Source organism: Haliotis rufescens, unplaced genomic scaffold (genome assembly GCF_023055435.1).
Source record: "Haliotis rufescens isolate VD_foot unplaced genomic scaffold, xgHalRufe1.0.p SCAF_5, whole genome shotgun sequence".
In the NCBI taxonomy this organism is placed as follows: Eukaryota; Metazoa; Mollusca; class Gastropoda; order Lepetellida; family Haliotidae; genus Haliotis; species Haliotis rufescens.
The window spans coordinates 12,844,469-12,862,597 of NW_025964223.1; the positions used below are offsets into that span (position 1 = coordinate 12,844,469).

General features: G+C 42.2%; 1 protein-coding gene across 1 annotated transcript in view; it reads right to left on the reverse strand.

Annotated features, from left to right (window-relative positions):
* Positions 1 to 18,129, reverse strand: part of LOC124138234 (probable methyltransferase-like protein 25) — a 34,466-nt gene that overhangs the window by 13,577 nt on the left and 2,760 nt on the right. The window contains exons 3-7 of the mRNA XM_048384614.1: positions 16,125 to 17,037; positions 13,432 to 13,556; positions 11,426 to 11,596; positions 10,655 to 10,801; positions 9,384 to 9,527 (exon numbers count right to left, since the gene is read on the reverse strand). Coding sequence (XP_048240571.1) covers positions 9,426 to 9,527; positions 10,655 to 10,801; positions 11,426 to 11,596; positions 13,432 to 13,556; positions 16,125 to 17,037 — 1,458 coding nt within the window. The 3' untranslated portion in view covers positions 9,384 to 9,425. The remainder of the gene's footprint in view (positions 1 to 9,383; positions 9,528 to 10,654; positions 10,802 to 11,425; positions 11,597 to 13,431; positions 13,557 to 16,124; positions 17,038 to 18,129) is intronic.

Here is an 18,129-nt window from a genome sequence, read left to right on the forward strand (position 1 = left end):
CCTTCACCTCTGCTCCACGTCTGTTTGAGCAGATCTACACACTGCATGCCGAATACCAAGGCCACATGTTCCCGTTTGTGTACTGACTGCTCCCAAACAAGTCCGATGATACGTACACCAGGACATTTGAACATTTACATCTAATGGCTCAACAGCAGAATTGTTACTTTAATCCATGAACTTTCCAGTTAGACTTTGAAATCGCTGTCCACAATGCTGTACGAAGTGCCTTTCCCAACACTTTGATCAGGGGCTGTTATTTTCACTTCACCCAGTGCATTTGGTGTTGAGTACAGATGGAAGGTCTGGCTACGGACTACAAGAACGATGATGAAGTGCGACGACTGGTGAGAAGAGCCGCAGCCTTGCCTCTGCTTCCCTTTGACAAGGTCCACGACGTCTGGCTCCAAGACATCGCTGAGAGTACCGCGGGTCCCAAGGTCGCAGCCTTCATGGACTCATCACGACAACTTGGGTGGAAGAACGCCAATTCGGACCCATTTTGGTAAACAAGGGCATCGCACTTACAATAACGTCGAGGGGTGGAATCACAAACTCAACAAATTTGCCAGGAAGAGCCATCCGAACATTTTTGAAGTTGTTATGCTATTTCAAAGAGAACAATCCAACGTAGAAGTCGCCATTCAACGAATTGGAGCCCACTGGTCAGCACCACCCAGAAAGAGAAGATACCGGCTGATTGACAACCATCTTCAGGCTCTGAAAGACAATCTCGTCAACAACGTCATCGGCGAAGTTGAGTGCACAGATCATGTTGCTGACCTGATCCACTTGGAGTGAATGACTTGAACACAACGTGTATGCCAGTGCAACCGCAAATTTATTATAGAATGTATTTACCATTATATTTTTAGATATAAGTTATTGTTGTTTTTGTAGAAATTATAGTGTACATCTATGAAATATTAAAGTATTAGAGTTATTAAATTTGTTAAATGTAAAGGACTTTTGTGCAACTATACTATACTTCAGCATCTAATAAATTACTACTGTGATTACGGTATACGCATTTCTGTGTTTTTCTTGGAAGTTGGGAGTCCCGGTATAGCAATATCCCGTGTTTACTGTAGCGTGACCAGTCTTACTTCACGAAAGCGAAGAGATTTTAGAGTTGATTATGGCTAGGTTTCGCTCTTCGGCCCAGAACCGAGGGAGGGGTAGCATTAGCGAATCTCTACCGCAGTTGCCTACTCGCCATCTGCCACTGTCAGGCCTCCCCCTGACCTACCAGTACCAGCAGACCCAGACCTTCTTGCCTCCCAGGCTGATCTGGAGGTTGCAAATTCGGCTAATAACGGACCCACGATCACCTCTCTGTAGAACCAGTTGAAGGAATTGAGTGACCTAGTCTACACCATGGCACACAATCAGTCAGCGGTTTCAGGCAACCCACCTTCTACCTACCCCTACATTTGCTTATGACATGTATGAGTATGTACCTTAGGATTGCATGTGTCTTTTTTACACTGCATCTAGTCTTTTATTTATTGTTAAGTATGTTTCTTACAGTTACAGATTCACGTAATTGGACTATGGTAGTTATATTTAGAATGCAAGGGCAGTAACTCGCACCGCACATCTCATCTGCGCATTGCGATGCGCATGTTCCTCAGTTGTTTTGTTCACAATCGCCATTGTTCTGTTTACATCGTACGCCACGTAAATCGATCTGACACAGTCACTACGTCAGTTTCGTTGCTGTTAGTCGGCTGGAACGATCTTTTCATGTCATAGATCATTTTCACCGAATGATCGTCATGGCTACTCGCCGTTTGAAGAGACATCGAGGTAGAACTAGTTCATCGTTGCACGCGACGGATGACATAGAGATCCAACATGGCGGCCCTGCTTCTTCTGACCACGAGAATCAAGCATCAATCAACAACGCGCAATCTTTGGACGCAGAGACTTTCCGTGCGAGGTATCGCCCCGAAAATACGGGGATTTACGACGAAGATCCCAAGAACTGGTATGTGTCCCAGCTGAGAGCACGAATTGCCAGGGACATCGGTATACAACATCTTTCCCCGAGTCTCACCAAAGCACAACTTCTGGCGATCTATTTACGCAACCGCCCATCAGAGTCGTCACGTGGACAGTCAGGAGAGCCTGAATCATCGGATGCCACCGAGGTTCACAGGACACTTGCCCAGTAGGACTGCCTCCTCCAGTGCCACCATTACCTCAGCTGACCATAACGTGCCCAACTCGTGTGTGTCTGACCTTCAAGGTTTAACCATGACAGTTAATCAACTGGTTGCATCAGTAGCTGCACTAGCAGAGAAGGTTAATTCAACAGCTAGGACAGGTAAATATGTCAATCTGGCATTATTGTTGACTACTATTCACGACTTTGGGGATGGTAAAGGAGAAACAGTTAATGCGGCATCTAAACTGACTAGAACCCTATCTCCTCAGGAATTCTCCAAAGCCTTCTGAACCTATCGCAACAATTACTGCGGCCAAGACACCAAGAAGAAAGCTCAAATGGAAGCTCATGAAGAGTACGTCTTAGACCTCGCGGCCCAATATGAATCGGATGGGTACTATGAGTATCATAAACAATTCGCCATGAGAGTCGCAGCATACGCAGCTATCGGCAAACTAATAGATTGGTCCAAACCCGACACTAACATTTTCAATGTGTGTTGTGCTCATCTCAAGAGGAAGGTGTGTATTTCTTGTGACAGTATAGATCACGTTAAAGCAGAGTGACTAACGCTAACTTTTCATTCAAATCTGTTAGGTTCCCTGGCGATCGCTTCCACAACCAGTCCCGGACCAGCAGGGAGCAAGATCCCAAGGGCCGCACTAGTGTGTTCCTCGCTAACCAGGAAGTGTGTAATAACTTCAATGAAAATGGGTGCTCCCTAGAGAGATGTAATTTTTCCCATATCTGTTTGACCTGCTAAGCTACCTCTCATGGTAAATCTTCATGTCGGCAGAATAAGCGCAAATCGGACAAATGACCAGATCTAGTAGTTGGGTGGGAGAATAACTTCCAGTTGATTGCTTGGACTGGTTACATCAAGAAATGACAAAGATACAAAAGTGAATTCATTCATCCACCAAGGGCACCATTGGACTTGGCAGTGAGACATCTAGAGTTGAGACACTTGTCCAGACAGAGGACAGCAACAGGCATTTGGGACTAATTCTCCTCACCACTGCAGGGCATGGTGCATTCTGACAAATAATCCACATTTCACAGTCAGTAGACTAGTAACTGATCCAAACATGATATTGACAGATGACCATGTACAACGCTGAGAACAAACTGGGACAGACATAACACATGTGATAAATTCAGTAGTACCATATTTCTGAACATCCCATCAAGACAGCAAATTTAAATGATTAAGAATACCCAAGCCCTCCTCCACGTGAGCTCCAGTGAACTACAACAGTTTGAAGAACGCATGGATGATGGCCTACATTATTAAAGACTGTTTTTTAAGAACTTCATCCCTGCCGTGAGAGACAACCTCCGACAACAGAAGCTGGAAGAAAAGGCAATCCTGCCTTTATACAACTGCCCGGCCCATCCCCCTCCTCAACGTTGACATCACACAACAGCAAGATCAAGGCCATTCTCCTGCTGAAGACTACCACCTGAATTATATAGCCAGCCCATGGAGCAAGGAATCATGAAAATCAAAGTTTCATCAACATCGCCACGTTTTGAGTACGACTACAGTCAGCTGTGCCATCAGAATCAACCTTGCATTGTTCAGTGACAGGGCTCGGTATCCACCAGATCACAATGGCAGACTACTGGTGCCGATCCAAACTGTTAAGAATTATAATGAAAGAGTTATGACAAAATCAATTACAGATTATTTCTGACAGACATAATTACATAAAATAAGCTTGAAAATTTCAAAAATGGTCGCACTAAAGATGTCAGAAGCTTTCCCCACTAAACTTTTGTGTAGCTATTTTGAGTAATTAATTAATAGATATTTTTGGTGTTGGACCAAACCTAGGAATTATGATAACTTATAGTTTTTGAAATGTTTTTATTGATGTTGGATTGTGTCAATATGATACAATAGATTTATCCCTATTATTCTAACAGGTATATGGAAGACCTTGAAGTCAAGGTAGACGACAGGGAGTTGGGGGAGTTAGATGGAGACATTGAGGGGGCGCCATGGACAAATTTCATTAAATTTCGTCCAAGCATGACCTGTCCTGTGTGCAGGGAGGGAAACTACAAGGAGAAAAACCACCTCGATTCTCACTGGGCGCAGGTGCATCTGAGATTTCAGAAGCACTTTGCCTGCCCACAGAGTGGTTGCCGAACAATTAAATCAACAAAAAGGGCCCTAAAATTCCATGCCGCAAATGTGCATATGAAGACAAGAATAATAAATGCCGAAGTTGAAAAGTTTTGTTCGGGGGCCGAGATAACAATGGAGACAAATGAGAACTTTATTGACCCTGGGACCTTTGCCCTGTCCTGGCAAAAGTGGAGGCCACGAGGAGGTAGAGGTGGGACCAAGCAAGTGGCCAAACCGGAACAGAAAACCAACAGACCTATCAGCACTGTCACCAAAGCGCCTGTTCCAGGGACTCCAAGTTCAGCATCTCTGGAAGCGAGCCTCCGAGGTCGCACTGCTGCTCTTGAAGAGCGCAATGTGGCCCTGGAGAGTGCTCTAGCAGAGGCAAGGGCGGCTACTATGGAAGTCAGCATTAGATGGCCCACGTTCGAGGACATACCAGACAGGAAGATAGACGAGTTTGTGAGAGACGGTTGGGAGAGTATGAGGGTGTTGCAGGCGGCAGAGGCGAAGAGATTGAGAGGAGAGAGAGAGAGCAGAGGCGGGCAGCAGACAATGAAATCAGGAAATTGAAATGTTCTAAGTGGTGATTGTAAAATTGATTGCATGTGATATTGTGATTTATGTGATTCTTTAGTATTCATTGTATAATAAGTGTAAGTAAAAAATCAACTGTTTTCTTATATGTGTCTCATTATCGCCATTACAATATATCTTATTCTGATAACATCAGATTATTCATGTGTGCTAGAGTCATCATCGGGGGTAACTGATAATTTCAATCTCCAGCATGTTCAGTGTTTATGACAGATATTTTGTACTTGTTTCAGATAATTCTCCTTAAATGATATGTCCTGATAGTATATTAGTATAAACTCGCGGACGAGTTAAGATTTAAAAAAGAAGGGATATTGTTATGTGCAAGAGTTCTCATATATCGCGCATAACATTGTCCTGTTTTCGTTCATTGTTTATCTTCAGTTATAGGCACTATTCCAAGTTAATTTGTGTATAACATTTGTGTTTACGTGAGTAACAATTTAATTGACGTAGGGATTATGTTTATTTGCCGTAAATTACCTTAAGTTTGTATTTCGATGACGGACTGCACAGAGCGACATGCCAGGTTACAGGGCCACGCCATTTTGGGATCATGACGTCATCGATATTTGTGTTCCCTCGGTTACATTACAATTATTGCATAAAGTGCCGTATTTTAATTTCCTTTACTTCAGTCAGTTTCTTAATTTATTATATTAGTCGTATGCTTTGTGTTATAAAATAATATCTAAGTTAATATTCGTTCAGTGACCAGCTGTGACGTCACGTTTTGTTTACCGTTAGAGCCGATCAGCTGGTTGTGACGTCATTTGCTGTTTTTTTACGGTTAGATGAGTGAGATTGAGAGGAGGACTGAACGGAGTCGATCGCATGAGATTGTAAGTATGTATTAACGCGCTGCCACCAATTCATATTTGGCGCTGTTTGAGATAATACATTGTGTATGTATTAAGTAGAATAGTATATATATATAAATCTTTATTAATATAGTTTGAGTGGTTAATTCATGTAAATAAATTACAGCTGTATTGTTGAACAAAGATATCTTGTTCTGTGGTTATTTGGAAAAGGCTTACTGTGACATCATGTATAAATAAGCGAACCACCCAGATCCGTCACACAAATAATTGAAGGGAAAGACGTAAAGCTGGCATGTCTATTGATGCCAGACGACATTTTTTCACATTCGAGAGTGATCGAGATGGGCAACCATGAACTCCACCTCAGATGCCCTAATGATCACCGACTACAAAACATCTTGACCATTCAAGAGTTTATTGTGGCATTTACCTGGTACCGGAACATCATGATACAGGCCGTAAAGACGCATTGGACCGTTATCAACGATTGATCGTGGAGATGCATGCCAGGTTTGGAGGTACGCTCTTCTACCAATACCATAAGACGTTCTCGTCCAAAGCAGCAGCGGCCCTGGCACTCACCAATCAACTACCACCGTGGGATCAACATGACGAACACCTGTACTTTACAGTTGTAACTGGTCACCGTGTCAATACCTGCGAACTATGTTTCCTGTCCGACCACAGCACAGACTTTTGTCCACTGGTCAGCAGCCGCAGACTGTCATAGTCACAGAAGGTTCCTAATCAATCAATCACGCACCAGTCGGCAAGCAACAGCAGCAAGGACAAGCCCCCAGGTTCACTAGTAGAACCATCCGATTCCACAATGGACGCGCACTGTGCAACAACTTTAATGAGGGCAAGTGCATATATCCTCGTGCAGGTATCTGCATGTATGCACCCACTGCAGGCAGCCACACCCAGATAACAAGTGCGAGGAGGTTTCGGACAAGCCGTCCCAGTCCTCGGCCAGGAAAAACAAGAAACAGAGACTAAATCTGACTGCTTCACCGATAAACGTGTCCACCTTACAACGACTGCTCAGACGACATCAACTATATCTGACTGCTTCACCGATAAACGTGTCTACCTTACAATGACTGCTCAGATGACATCCAGATCAACAGTTCATAAACCAACTGATATCAGGCCTTGAATCGGGTTTCCACACGGGTATTCAGTTTTGGGAATTCTCAATTTTTTCATAACTTCGTTTTGGGCATGTATTACCCTAAAATAATCTGTCTATAATTCACAGTTGCTTTGGTCAGGTGTACACCTTCAGTCGGCTATACCCGTCAGGGTATTGTTTATCAGCTACACTGTTATCTGTAGCTAGTTTATAGACTTATAATAAACTTGACATAACACCAAACACATTTCTAGAATGGAGGACCAGTTTCTTCACAAATCTGTTTATATCATTTTGTTCTATCAGGTTTCATGGTAAACACAAAGAGGGAATACAAAGCATATTAAATGTTTCAGATAGTTTTGTTTCTTAGAAAAACATCCTTTTACATCTTTTCCATACTGACCAGAATCGAGGAAGTTATAATGTTTTGTAATTATACCATGCCAGTAAAGAGAGAACCTTCATTGTCTCATCTCTGGCAAAGTCACCATTTGAGGGAGAAAAGAGGGAGAGAACCATTATAGAGGAGGAGGAAGAAGACATCCACCGATGTCCAATGAAAAACTAACAATACCATGAACTGTCAGTATGTCGGGTATGTAAGTCACAAATATGGTTCAAAGGGGGGAATAATGTTAAACTAAGTTAGTTTGTAAATATGTGGTGAGGTGAGGTGAAATGGGGTTTAACGTCGCGTCCGTGATTATTGCACTTGCATGCACGTGTATGTAGCGACGTGCATGCACGTGTATGTGTATGTGTGTTGCTGCTTGTACTAGTCCGGACTGATGCCGATTTATAGTGCTAGCACACTGAGATACCATGCTGCAGTTTAACATGAATACCCCACTCAGAGTCAGTATACTGACTCGGAGCCGACCAGTCCTTGTTTTAGCCCCTTAATGCCGAGCGCCAGACAGGGTAACAACAAGTACCATTTTTTAACGTCTTTTGTTATGACGCGACTGGGGATGGAACCCCGGACCTTCCGCTCTCTGGGTGGACGCTCTACCACTAGACCACAGAGGCGGTCTTGTAAATATGTAACGGGATCTTACGAGAGACAAACTTCATTCAAGATGGTGGAACACAGCCAGTGATTGAGTTTGATGTTGCCAGCACAACTTGATCGGTCAGAAATTGTCTGTGATTGCGTAAGTAAAGGTAGGTTGCTGGAAAGGGACGTAAGTGTTATTTGTACGGGCAAGTGTGTAATTGAATGTGAATGACTAGAAGACATTGATGCAAGACATCGTCTAATCACTGCAAGATTCTGATCAAACACGTGCCAAGCTACCAGTTAATGAATACCCAAATAACACTGGGACAATGTCAGAGTAAGTGTTGCATAGGACATAAATACAATGACACCTTGACTGAAAATGGAACTAGACTGCAGAGCATAGTGCCCCTGAATGCCATAGGTTGCAGCAGGATCACGAGGGTGCATGGGTTTTATGCATCCCGAGGTTGGTTTTATACCACAAGCCGGAGGTGAATGACATAAAACATAAGGAGGGACGCATAAAACCCCATGTACCCTGTGTGATCCTGCTGCAACAAATTTATCTTACTGACATGTTTTAATATGACATTGTAAAAGAATTCAAATTTGATAGAAAACAGCTGTGTGTTTAAGCTGAGATTAACTTGAGCTGTGTCACATGTCTTCTATGGACTCGGAAAAAGCATGTGATTTTTGCATCGAAGAGGGGTATAATTACTCCCCTCCAAGGCGGGATACATTGTATTTTATCAAGATCACGCGGACCAATCAGATCTCTGACATGGAGGTATGATAACATTGTTTATACAATATAGAGCAAGTGACTTGGCCATGTTGGCTGTCCAATCAATGGAGCTCTTATTCCTTTTCTGAATCTAAAAGTAAAGCCAGACTTCATTCTAATTTGGTTTACAAAGTTTGATAGTGAAAAACTTGGTAGTCAAGTCAAAATAAAAAGGAAGACAAAAATACATTGTACAGAGGTTTTTGATCATCCTAAGTATGATTTGGATGGGACGATGATAAAAAATATTGGAAACAATTCTGCCTTATTTGATTTTCAAGGTTGGCAAATCCGTAAACCAAACAAAAAGGAAGAATGGCCTAATAGGCAGCAGCACCATAGCAGTAGAAACGTACTTGGGCTGGGACGATACACCAACTGTGCGATCAGATACATATCACAATACCTTGCTCACGATCCAATACATATCACGATACTTGTATGTGCTCATATCTGTAGTGCATAACCAATATTTTTCATAGACAGGATAGTCAAATACCTTGCACACTGATGGCGCAATGGACTTTTTCACTACTAATTAGTGTTTGGTGTAAAAAACATTAAAGTAAACATTTAAGGTATGAATCGATATTTTTACTTGTTGTGCAACTGTGATCGATACTTGTATCGTGAAGTAAAATATCGCGGTCCACCGACGCATCGGTGTATCGTCCCACCACTAAAAAGTACATCATGTTTTCATGGACAAAGATAACGACACAGAGCTAACATGTCTACTTGGTGGTGGTGATGAAAATAGGTCCAGGCACTTTCAGCTGGTCTTCTTGGTGGCGATGGTGGCGATGATGGCAAAGCATCTCGGTGACACAACTGGATCAAATAGCTGTGTGAGGTACACATCTTGGATATTGTCCTGAAAAAGAAGTTGATTCTTTGTGACTGATAGTCAAGATCCTTGTCGAGGATAGCATGGAATCAATACATTAAAACATAGTGTTCCAAACTCCACTCAGTATATTCAGGGTGAGAATGGATATTTTCCTTTGCAATGGAGCGTGATCCATAATTTGGGGGTGTTTATGGGGGAAGCCATCATAATTTAGCAAGTTTGTGGTCACTATAATTTGAGGAAATTCGCCGATCTGCGGAAGATTTTCATAAGAGCTTGAGTGAGCGAGTTGGGTTTGACGCTGCTTTGAACAGTATTCCATATATATTGTGGTGTGTCAGCCTAATGTAGGAGGAAAGCCCAAAGTGATGCAGGTCTCAGATGTATACCACTTTGGGTAAACCACAAACACGTGTATGGTGGTGACAAACCTAGAAACATAATCAGGGAGAACCGGGATTCGAGCCCAGGATCATAGGTTTCTGGCGTGCCCAAGGGACACAAATCTGCACATTGAATTGCGGTGCCTCAACTGGTCCACCCGTGCCCCTAATATAAAATTTGAAGAGAGATTAACACCATTAGTGCCCACATCAAAACCTAGAAACTGTATGCGGTGACACTGTCTATGAAATAAAGTTAAATTACTTGCTAGATTAACATGATTAACATATAAGTGAAGTGACATATGAATGTCTTGATTCAAAGTTGCAGGACTGCAAACTGGGAAAAGGAGAGTCTAACCTCATTACCAAAAGCTAATCAAAAATACTTGGTTCTCAGACAATGACTTTGAAAATATAGCGCGGGCGGTGGTGTTTTTTCCTTTTTTGCATGTTCAAACTAGTATGTAACCGAACAAACAGTTGTGTACCATCAGCCTGGGAAAGGGCCTCCCTACATAAACATGCATACACACTCCCATTGCCGCCATTACCATAACATGCACAGTAAAGCAGTGCGCATGTAAAGGGAAGTAACTGCATGCTATATTGGATCATATTTTTGTTTTCAGTACCAGGATTTAAAATATAAAAATTAAAATAAAAAAAACAACAAAACTTGCAGCTGACTTTATGATGATGCCGGCGGTGCCTGAGAATTAAGACTATTATTTTTTTTTAGCCTAATGTGAAATGTGCCCAGCTCACCTGTTCCAGGAGATACAGATATCTGTCGAGGAGGATGAGGGACTCGATACACGGAGCTAGGACGGCGCGGAGCTGGACAAAGGCTGCCAACTGGTGCCGAACGTGGCTGTACCTGCTGTCATAGCCTTCAACAAGTTCCGGGGTCACCTGACAAATAACATGACATATAGCTGTGGTCCATACAATCTATGGGGCGTATCTTGCACCAATCAAATTCAAGTGAAATGCGTCATTGGGCAATAGAGATTGTTGTTGGGTTATATCTTGTGATTGTCAGTGGCAGCAAATGACTGAGACTCTCGTGAAATATTGAGTCCTGTAGTGGTCAATCTGCACAAGACGTGTGATCTAGAGTTACCGCCCTTGGTTGTCATCAAACAATAGTCATCATTGGAGAAGTTTCGTGATGCGACAGTTTCTAGAAGGCTGGCTGTATCTACATAAGAGCGACACAAGGCCTTTTTGTGACCCGCCTTGGGTCTTTCTGCTTGCCCAATGAGGATGTTAAGGAGGGCCCTGGGACTTTACAACACTGACCAGATATTTTTCCAGCTACATCTGCCAAACCAGATATTTTTTATTAAAACTATGAGCCAAAGTTAAAAAAATGTTAAACACAGACAATTTAGTTATTTTTGAACAGACTGAAGTATAATTAATTACTTCTTGCATTTTCTGGGACAATTCATTTTGTTCGATAAAATCCCAACTGAACCAAGAAATATTGATATCTGCATGATCAGAGATATGTATGTTCCTCCTAAAATGTACCTTGTCTGTAGGTAGCCCCAGTCTTGTGAATGCCTTCACCACATAGTCATACAGAGACTTGCTTCGCTTGTCTAGTTTCCGGAGTTTCCGACCTCCATGTCCCACGTCTCCGACCAAGTCATGGATGATCTTTTCTAACAGGGCCCTTGCATAGAAAGACTGGCCCTGAAGCTGGATACAAATGCTTTGTTACACAGTATTGATTACTAGCATGATTAGACTCAATATCAATACTGATCAAAGTTGCTAACATCGTGGACAGAGCAGAAACAGCTAATCAGATCCAGATACTCATGATATAAATCACTGGATCGTCTGGTCCAGACTCGATTATTTACAGACCGACATCATATAGCTGGAATATTGCAGAGTGCGACATTAAACAACAAACAAACAAACAAACAAGCATAATCAACAGACACATTAACTGACACAAATGCAATTTTCTAAAGAGAGTCATTTGACAATATTACTGCTACACATGCTAAACCCATTAACCAGTTTGCATATGGAATATTTCCTGTGCAGGTCAACTTGTGGTTGATAATATGAGCAACTGTCAATGCGTCAGGTCACAATGACACTGTAACCATGGTAACCAAATGCAATAGCAGTCCACTCATATGCATTAGGTCCTGACAGTTCATTCTACAACATTTCAGCTATACGATGGCAGTCTGTAAACAGTTTAGTCTGCATCACACATGGAGAATCTCACCCGAGTGTCTTTCGATATCAAATAAATCAACATGAGTTGACAAAAGTGGAAAAATTCCAAGGCTTGTTGAGGAGTTTTTCTACTTTTGTCAACGAGTGTTGATATATTTTATATCAAAAGACACAAGGGTGAGATTTTATTTATCATCCAACATCTTTTTCAGTTTGTAGACAGTAACAAGCAGTGTAAAAAGTACTGCTAACAGCTTCAGTAGCAGAGTCATTAGTGATGTCATGGTAACAATGATGTCACAATGGTCAGCAAAGCATTGTGATGCAATTTCATTGCAGCGATAACTACAATGTAGATATTGCTTGATCTCACCCAAGCCATATCTACTGTGGGAGCCAGTTTTGGATGATAAAATCCAGTAATTGCTATTATAAGCAACAATCCTGACATCAGTGATCGATCAATCAACCAAGTCACCAAGTGGGACCACTTGTGCTGTAAATTAGTTAAAATTCGGGTTGAAAAACTACTTTTATCGCTCTGTTGACAGTATGGTTGATGAAAAAGCTTCTGTCAGATTAGCAGATATGGCTCAATAACATGGTGCCTACACTCAAGGTGGAGAGTAATCAGGGCTCGAGATAAGCTGCGTATTTGCATAAAATACACATTAAATAACTAAAATCAAATCCTAGCTTATGCAACAAAAACTATAAATACCCTATTGAAATAAAACTAATTCATATATTACAACTGTTTGATAAAATGATTATGTATCAGCTGATCGCCAAATTCACTTACAGACAGTTACATTCAGAAAAGGTTCTGCAACAAACATACTGACGGATGCCAATTGAAAAGTCTATGTACATTTTGTATCCTGAACAGTCGCTGAGTGGTGATTAAAAAAGCGCAAACAAAAATGGCGTCCCAGTGAGGGAACTGCAACCAGACGGGTATACTATTATCATGATTATTTACATAGTTTTAAATGATTTGCAGGGATTGTTATGACACAGGTTTCAAGTTAAAATACCAAATGTCAAGAAACTTGGGGTAATGTTTTTTATTGAATACCCTCTGAAAATTGTGGATACCCAATCAAAATCAAATCCCTGAGTAAAATACCCAAATAACCAAAAACATATCTAGAGCTCTGGAAATGACACTGAATTACAAATGGTGGACTGGGAGTCAAGTTTTAGTCCACCAGTCCTTATAATGAGAACATATAGCAAAAGCCTTAGATTTGGCAGTTTCTACTAGTCCTCATGATACCTAACTATTGGGCATTGGCCAGGACTACAGGACGAGTGCCAATTTCAGTGCCAGTCACCTGTTTCTCTGCAGCCATTCTGTGTACAGACAGACATGCTATGTTCCGGGCAGCCTTCCCCAAGCCTATCTGTCCCTCCTGTAGGTAGCTGCTCATGGGGAAGTCGGAGCTGACACAGGGGGCACCTGCAGGATATAATGCACATGAATACTACAGGCTGTACATACACATTGACCCCTCCTGTAGGTAGCTGCTCATGGGGAAGTCGGAGCTGACACAGGGGGCACCTGCAGGATATAATGCACATGAACACTGCAGGCTGTACATACACATTGACCCCTCCTGTAGGTAGCTGCTCATGGGGAAGTCAGAGCTGACACAGGGGGCACCTGCAGGATATAATGCACATGAACACTGCAGGCTGTACATACACATTGACCCCTCCTGTAGGTAGCTGCTCATGGGGTAGTCAGAGCTGACACAGGGGGCACCTGCAGGATATAATGCACATGAACACTGCAGGCTGTACATACACATTGACCCCTCCTGTAGGTAGCTGCTCATGGGGAAGTCAGAGCTGACACAGGGGGCACCTGCAGGATATAATGCACATGAACACTGCAGGCTGTACATACACATTGACCCCTCCTGTAGGTAGCTGCTCATGGGGAAGTCAGAGCTGACACAGGGGGCACCTGCAGGATATAATGCACATGAACACTGCAGGCTGTACATACACATTGACCCCTCCTGTAGGTAGCTGCTCATAGGGAAGTCAGAGCTGACACAGGGGGCACCTGCCGGATATAATGCACATGAACACTGCAGGCTGTACATACACATTGAGCATGATCCTAATGATGCTAATAGCTATGTTTATTGGACCACAATATCATGTTACTCAGTACCACAAATCATATTTGTAGTTCCCTATCAGCTTACAAGACTCGGCAATATTCCAGCCATATGATGGCAGCCTCCAAATAATTGACACTGGACAGATAATTCAGTGTGACGATCAACTTTATCCGGGTACGATGACACACAATCAACCAAGTCACTGGGCCTGACCATCCAATCCATTTGTTCACCTCATACGACCAGCATAGCGTGCTGGGAATCACTTCTAAACCGGACAAGCTACCAATCTCATTAAAATCAGACCTTAGTTCTCGCTACCGCTAAACAAAGATCTGAAGACATCCCATTTGGGGTCACGTCAGAAAAACCTTTCATCCGACCAATCAGAGCGTCACTTACCAGATCATGAAAGTGACAGTCGGAATGTGATTTCTAATCATGCAACCACAAAAACTTTAACACAGGGTATTCCGAACGATAGTTACGGGTTTAATGACCGAAATCCATACAATCTAGACTACCTATCTTTTAGCCATTCCAGAATGTTCTTTTGTTCAGGTTTCACATTTGTAATGGAGAATTTGTCAAAATATGTTTTGAAGCGTAGTCGCCCATTTCAAATTAGTGCCATAAAGCTGGAGAAAGCTGCCTTCTGATTGGTCATTCCATTGGTCGGTCAAAGTTCGCGCAAGGTTGGTCTGACGTGACCCGTAATGGGATGTCCTCAGATCTTTGTTTAGCGGTGGCGAGAACTAAGATCTGATTTTAATGAGATTGGACAAGCTTCAAGACTTACAGAGAGTGAGTAAGAATAGTTTTGTGCAACTTTTAGCAAAACTGCAGCAATATCATGGTGGGGGACACCTGAAATTGGCTTCACACATCCTAGGCAACTTGGGTAAGCAATAGAAATATCAACAGTCATATGGGAATTGGGAAAATAAATTGCAGTAGGATGGACTCCCCTGGCAGAAGGTGCATGAAATTCAAAATGAATTCGCAGACAATATCACACTGAACAATATTATACTCAAATAAGCAAGATAAGGGCATGTCTGAAAGTAACTGAGTCTTGACCAAATACAACTGTGGTACAGTTTATATGATGAATGATGCTTGCTGTAAGAGGTGACTAACGACATCGGGCGGTCTGGCTAGCTGACTTGGTTGATGCATGTCATTGATCCCAAGTGTGTGGACCGATGTGCATAACGTCAATCACTGGATTGGTCCAGACTTGATTATTAACAGACCGCTGCCATATAGCTGGAATATTGCTAAGTGCAGCGTGAAACAACAAACAAACAAACATGAACAATGATCCATGCCACTGAAATAAGATGACACGAGTAGGCTCTCATAACAACAGTGGCACACCAGGGGCCACCTCCACCATGGATCGGAATGGAGCAAGGCATCAGGTGGACTCTTCTCAAGAGACTACTTGTGTTTCAGTTTTTAGAAGTTTGGAGGGGACTTAAAGTGACTGACCCTGTCAGCATGCAATCAGGTTTTTCTCTGCCAAAAAGCTGATGTAACTTCTATCAACCAGTCTGTGAAATACTTGCACATGATTAATTTAGTCTGGTTTGCAGATTGTCTCATATTAGGCAGTAAGGCAAATCTAGCCCGAGCAGCTATCAGGCAGAGTTTTTGTAAAACTTTGAAATCTTTCACCTTTTGAAAATTTATACAAATTTAAACTATGGATCAATACATGTATACTATGAATGGTTAGTTTGGTATCGACAGGTGAAAATTCATGATGCACTGATTCATCAGTGAAACCCCACCTGTAATTATTGCTCCAAAGGGAAAGTCACACAGAGCTGTTTTGTCAGCCCAGTCTCATATGAAAAAGGTCCACCTTCAAACTCATACCTCTAACATACTTGCAGCATCGCCAAATGGACCAGCAACAAACTCCTCCTCCAAGAGATGATAGCAGCAAGCGACATTACACATGACTGTGACAGACGGACTGTTGACGAACAGACGCACAAGACTTGAGCCAAGACCCCCACACGTGTGAAGACCCGTCAGAAGCAGTCTGGCCTTGTCCGGGTCCAATCCCAACTCAACTACCGAATCCTTTACCGATTCCATCAGCTTCATGTTACAATCTACAAACTTCGTCAGTGGGACAAACCTTTCCTCTTTAGGCCTGTCCTTGGTGGTAGTGTGGATCCCAAGGGTAGAACTATTGTTTAATGAAGACCTTGAGTATTTGTGCTTCTCAGTTGAATCCGAGTTACACAAACTCTCCGAATGTTCCACTGAATTATTACTTGTATCGTCAGCTGCAGATGGTTCATTGTTGATGGATTTATTTTTGTTGATTTTTACTGTATTCTCAAAAACCTTGTTCGGACAAACATTTTTGCTTGTTGAACAATGGTCATGAGTAGTTTGGTCTGAAGGCTTAATGTCTGCATTTTCTGCATGAAGAGAGTCCTCCATTGCCTCATCTACATCATGGACATTAAAAGCAATGAAACTGTCCGAGAGTTCATTAATATCACAGCTTGAACATTTACTCTCAAAAGAACTGGACTTTGTCTTAAAATCCTTCCTTGTACTTTTATCTGACAAACAAGCTAATGGATGGTCTTTGTGTCTTTGTGAATTTTTCTTTGATTTCACAGGCTGTTTTTTTCTGGCATCCCATTCCTTGTCCAGTCTGCCTGCCCTCTTGGTGGCGCCATCTGTGTTTGTGCTGGAGGAGTCGATCCCAATGACGTGATGATTAAATTCGTAACACAACTGAGTGCTGAGGTAGCCCTTCCCACTGCCTAGGTCCACTGTCTGAAACATTATTGACCCTTGTCATGCTTCTGAAACCCGGGACCATGAGTGAGCATGTTCGTATTTGAACTAGGCCAGGGTGTACAGTGCGAGTCACAACATAGCCAAGATACTGCTGATGTAACATCATATTGGAACTCACTCGCTTTGGCCTGATGAGGGAATGCTTCAACAACTAGGCTATCCCAGCACACCCACAATATGGAAATTCTGTTACACAAAGCTATCTTACTGCTATGACTATCATAAACCTATGTTAATGTATGGAAATTACGATCATCAAAGTGATCATAGTGCTCAATCTCATTAAAATCAGATCTTAGTTCTGGCTACAAAGATCTGAGGACATGCCATTGCAGGTCAAATTTTCATCTGACCAATCAGAGCATCACTTATCAGATCATGAAAGTGACAGTTGGAATGTGATTTTTGATCGTGCAACCTCGAAAAAAACACACACAGGGAATTCCAAACAACAGTTATGGGCTTTATGTCTGTATTCATACAATCTCGACCATCAATTAGCCATTCCAGAATGTTCTTCCGTTCAGTTCTGAATTTTTTAATCAAGTATATGTCAAAATATGTTTCGACGCGTAGTTGCCAGTTTGAAACTTGTGCCATAAAGCTTGAATAAGCTGCCTTCTGATTGGCTATTGTCAACTTCTTGTTAATCATTCCATTGGACAGTCAAAGTTTGTGAAAGGTCGGTTTCATCTGACCCGTAATGGGATGTCCTCAGATCTTTGTTTAGCGGTAGCGAGAACTAAGATATGATTTTAATGAGATTGCATAGCGCTAAGAACAATTTGTGTCGTAAGAAACAAATATTGCATAAAACATGACATACACTCAGACTGAAAATGCTTTTTTTTCATGTTGACCACTCAACTTAGTGTTCTAAAAGTTTCGAGAACTGATCATGCTGACTTGCCATTGTCAGCTGATTTAGTGATAATAGTAAACATAAAGTACATTGTGTATGCCATGTATTTGGCAGCAATACACTGTGCAGAGTTGTGTCCCTTGAGCATGCTAGAAGCCTATGCTTGTGGGTTCGAATCAACGTTCGCCCCGATTATGTTTTTAGGT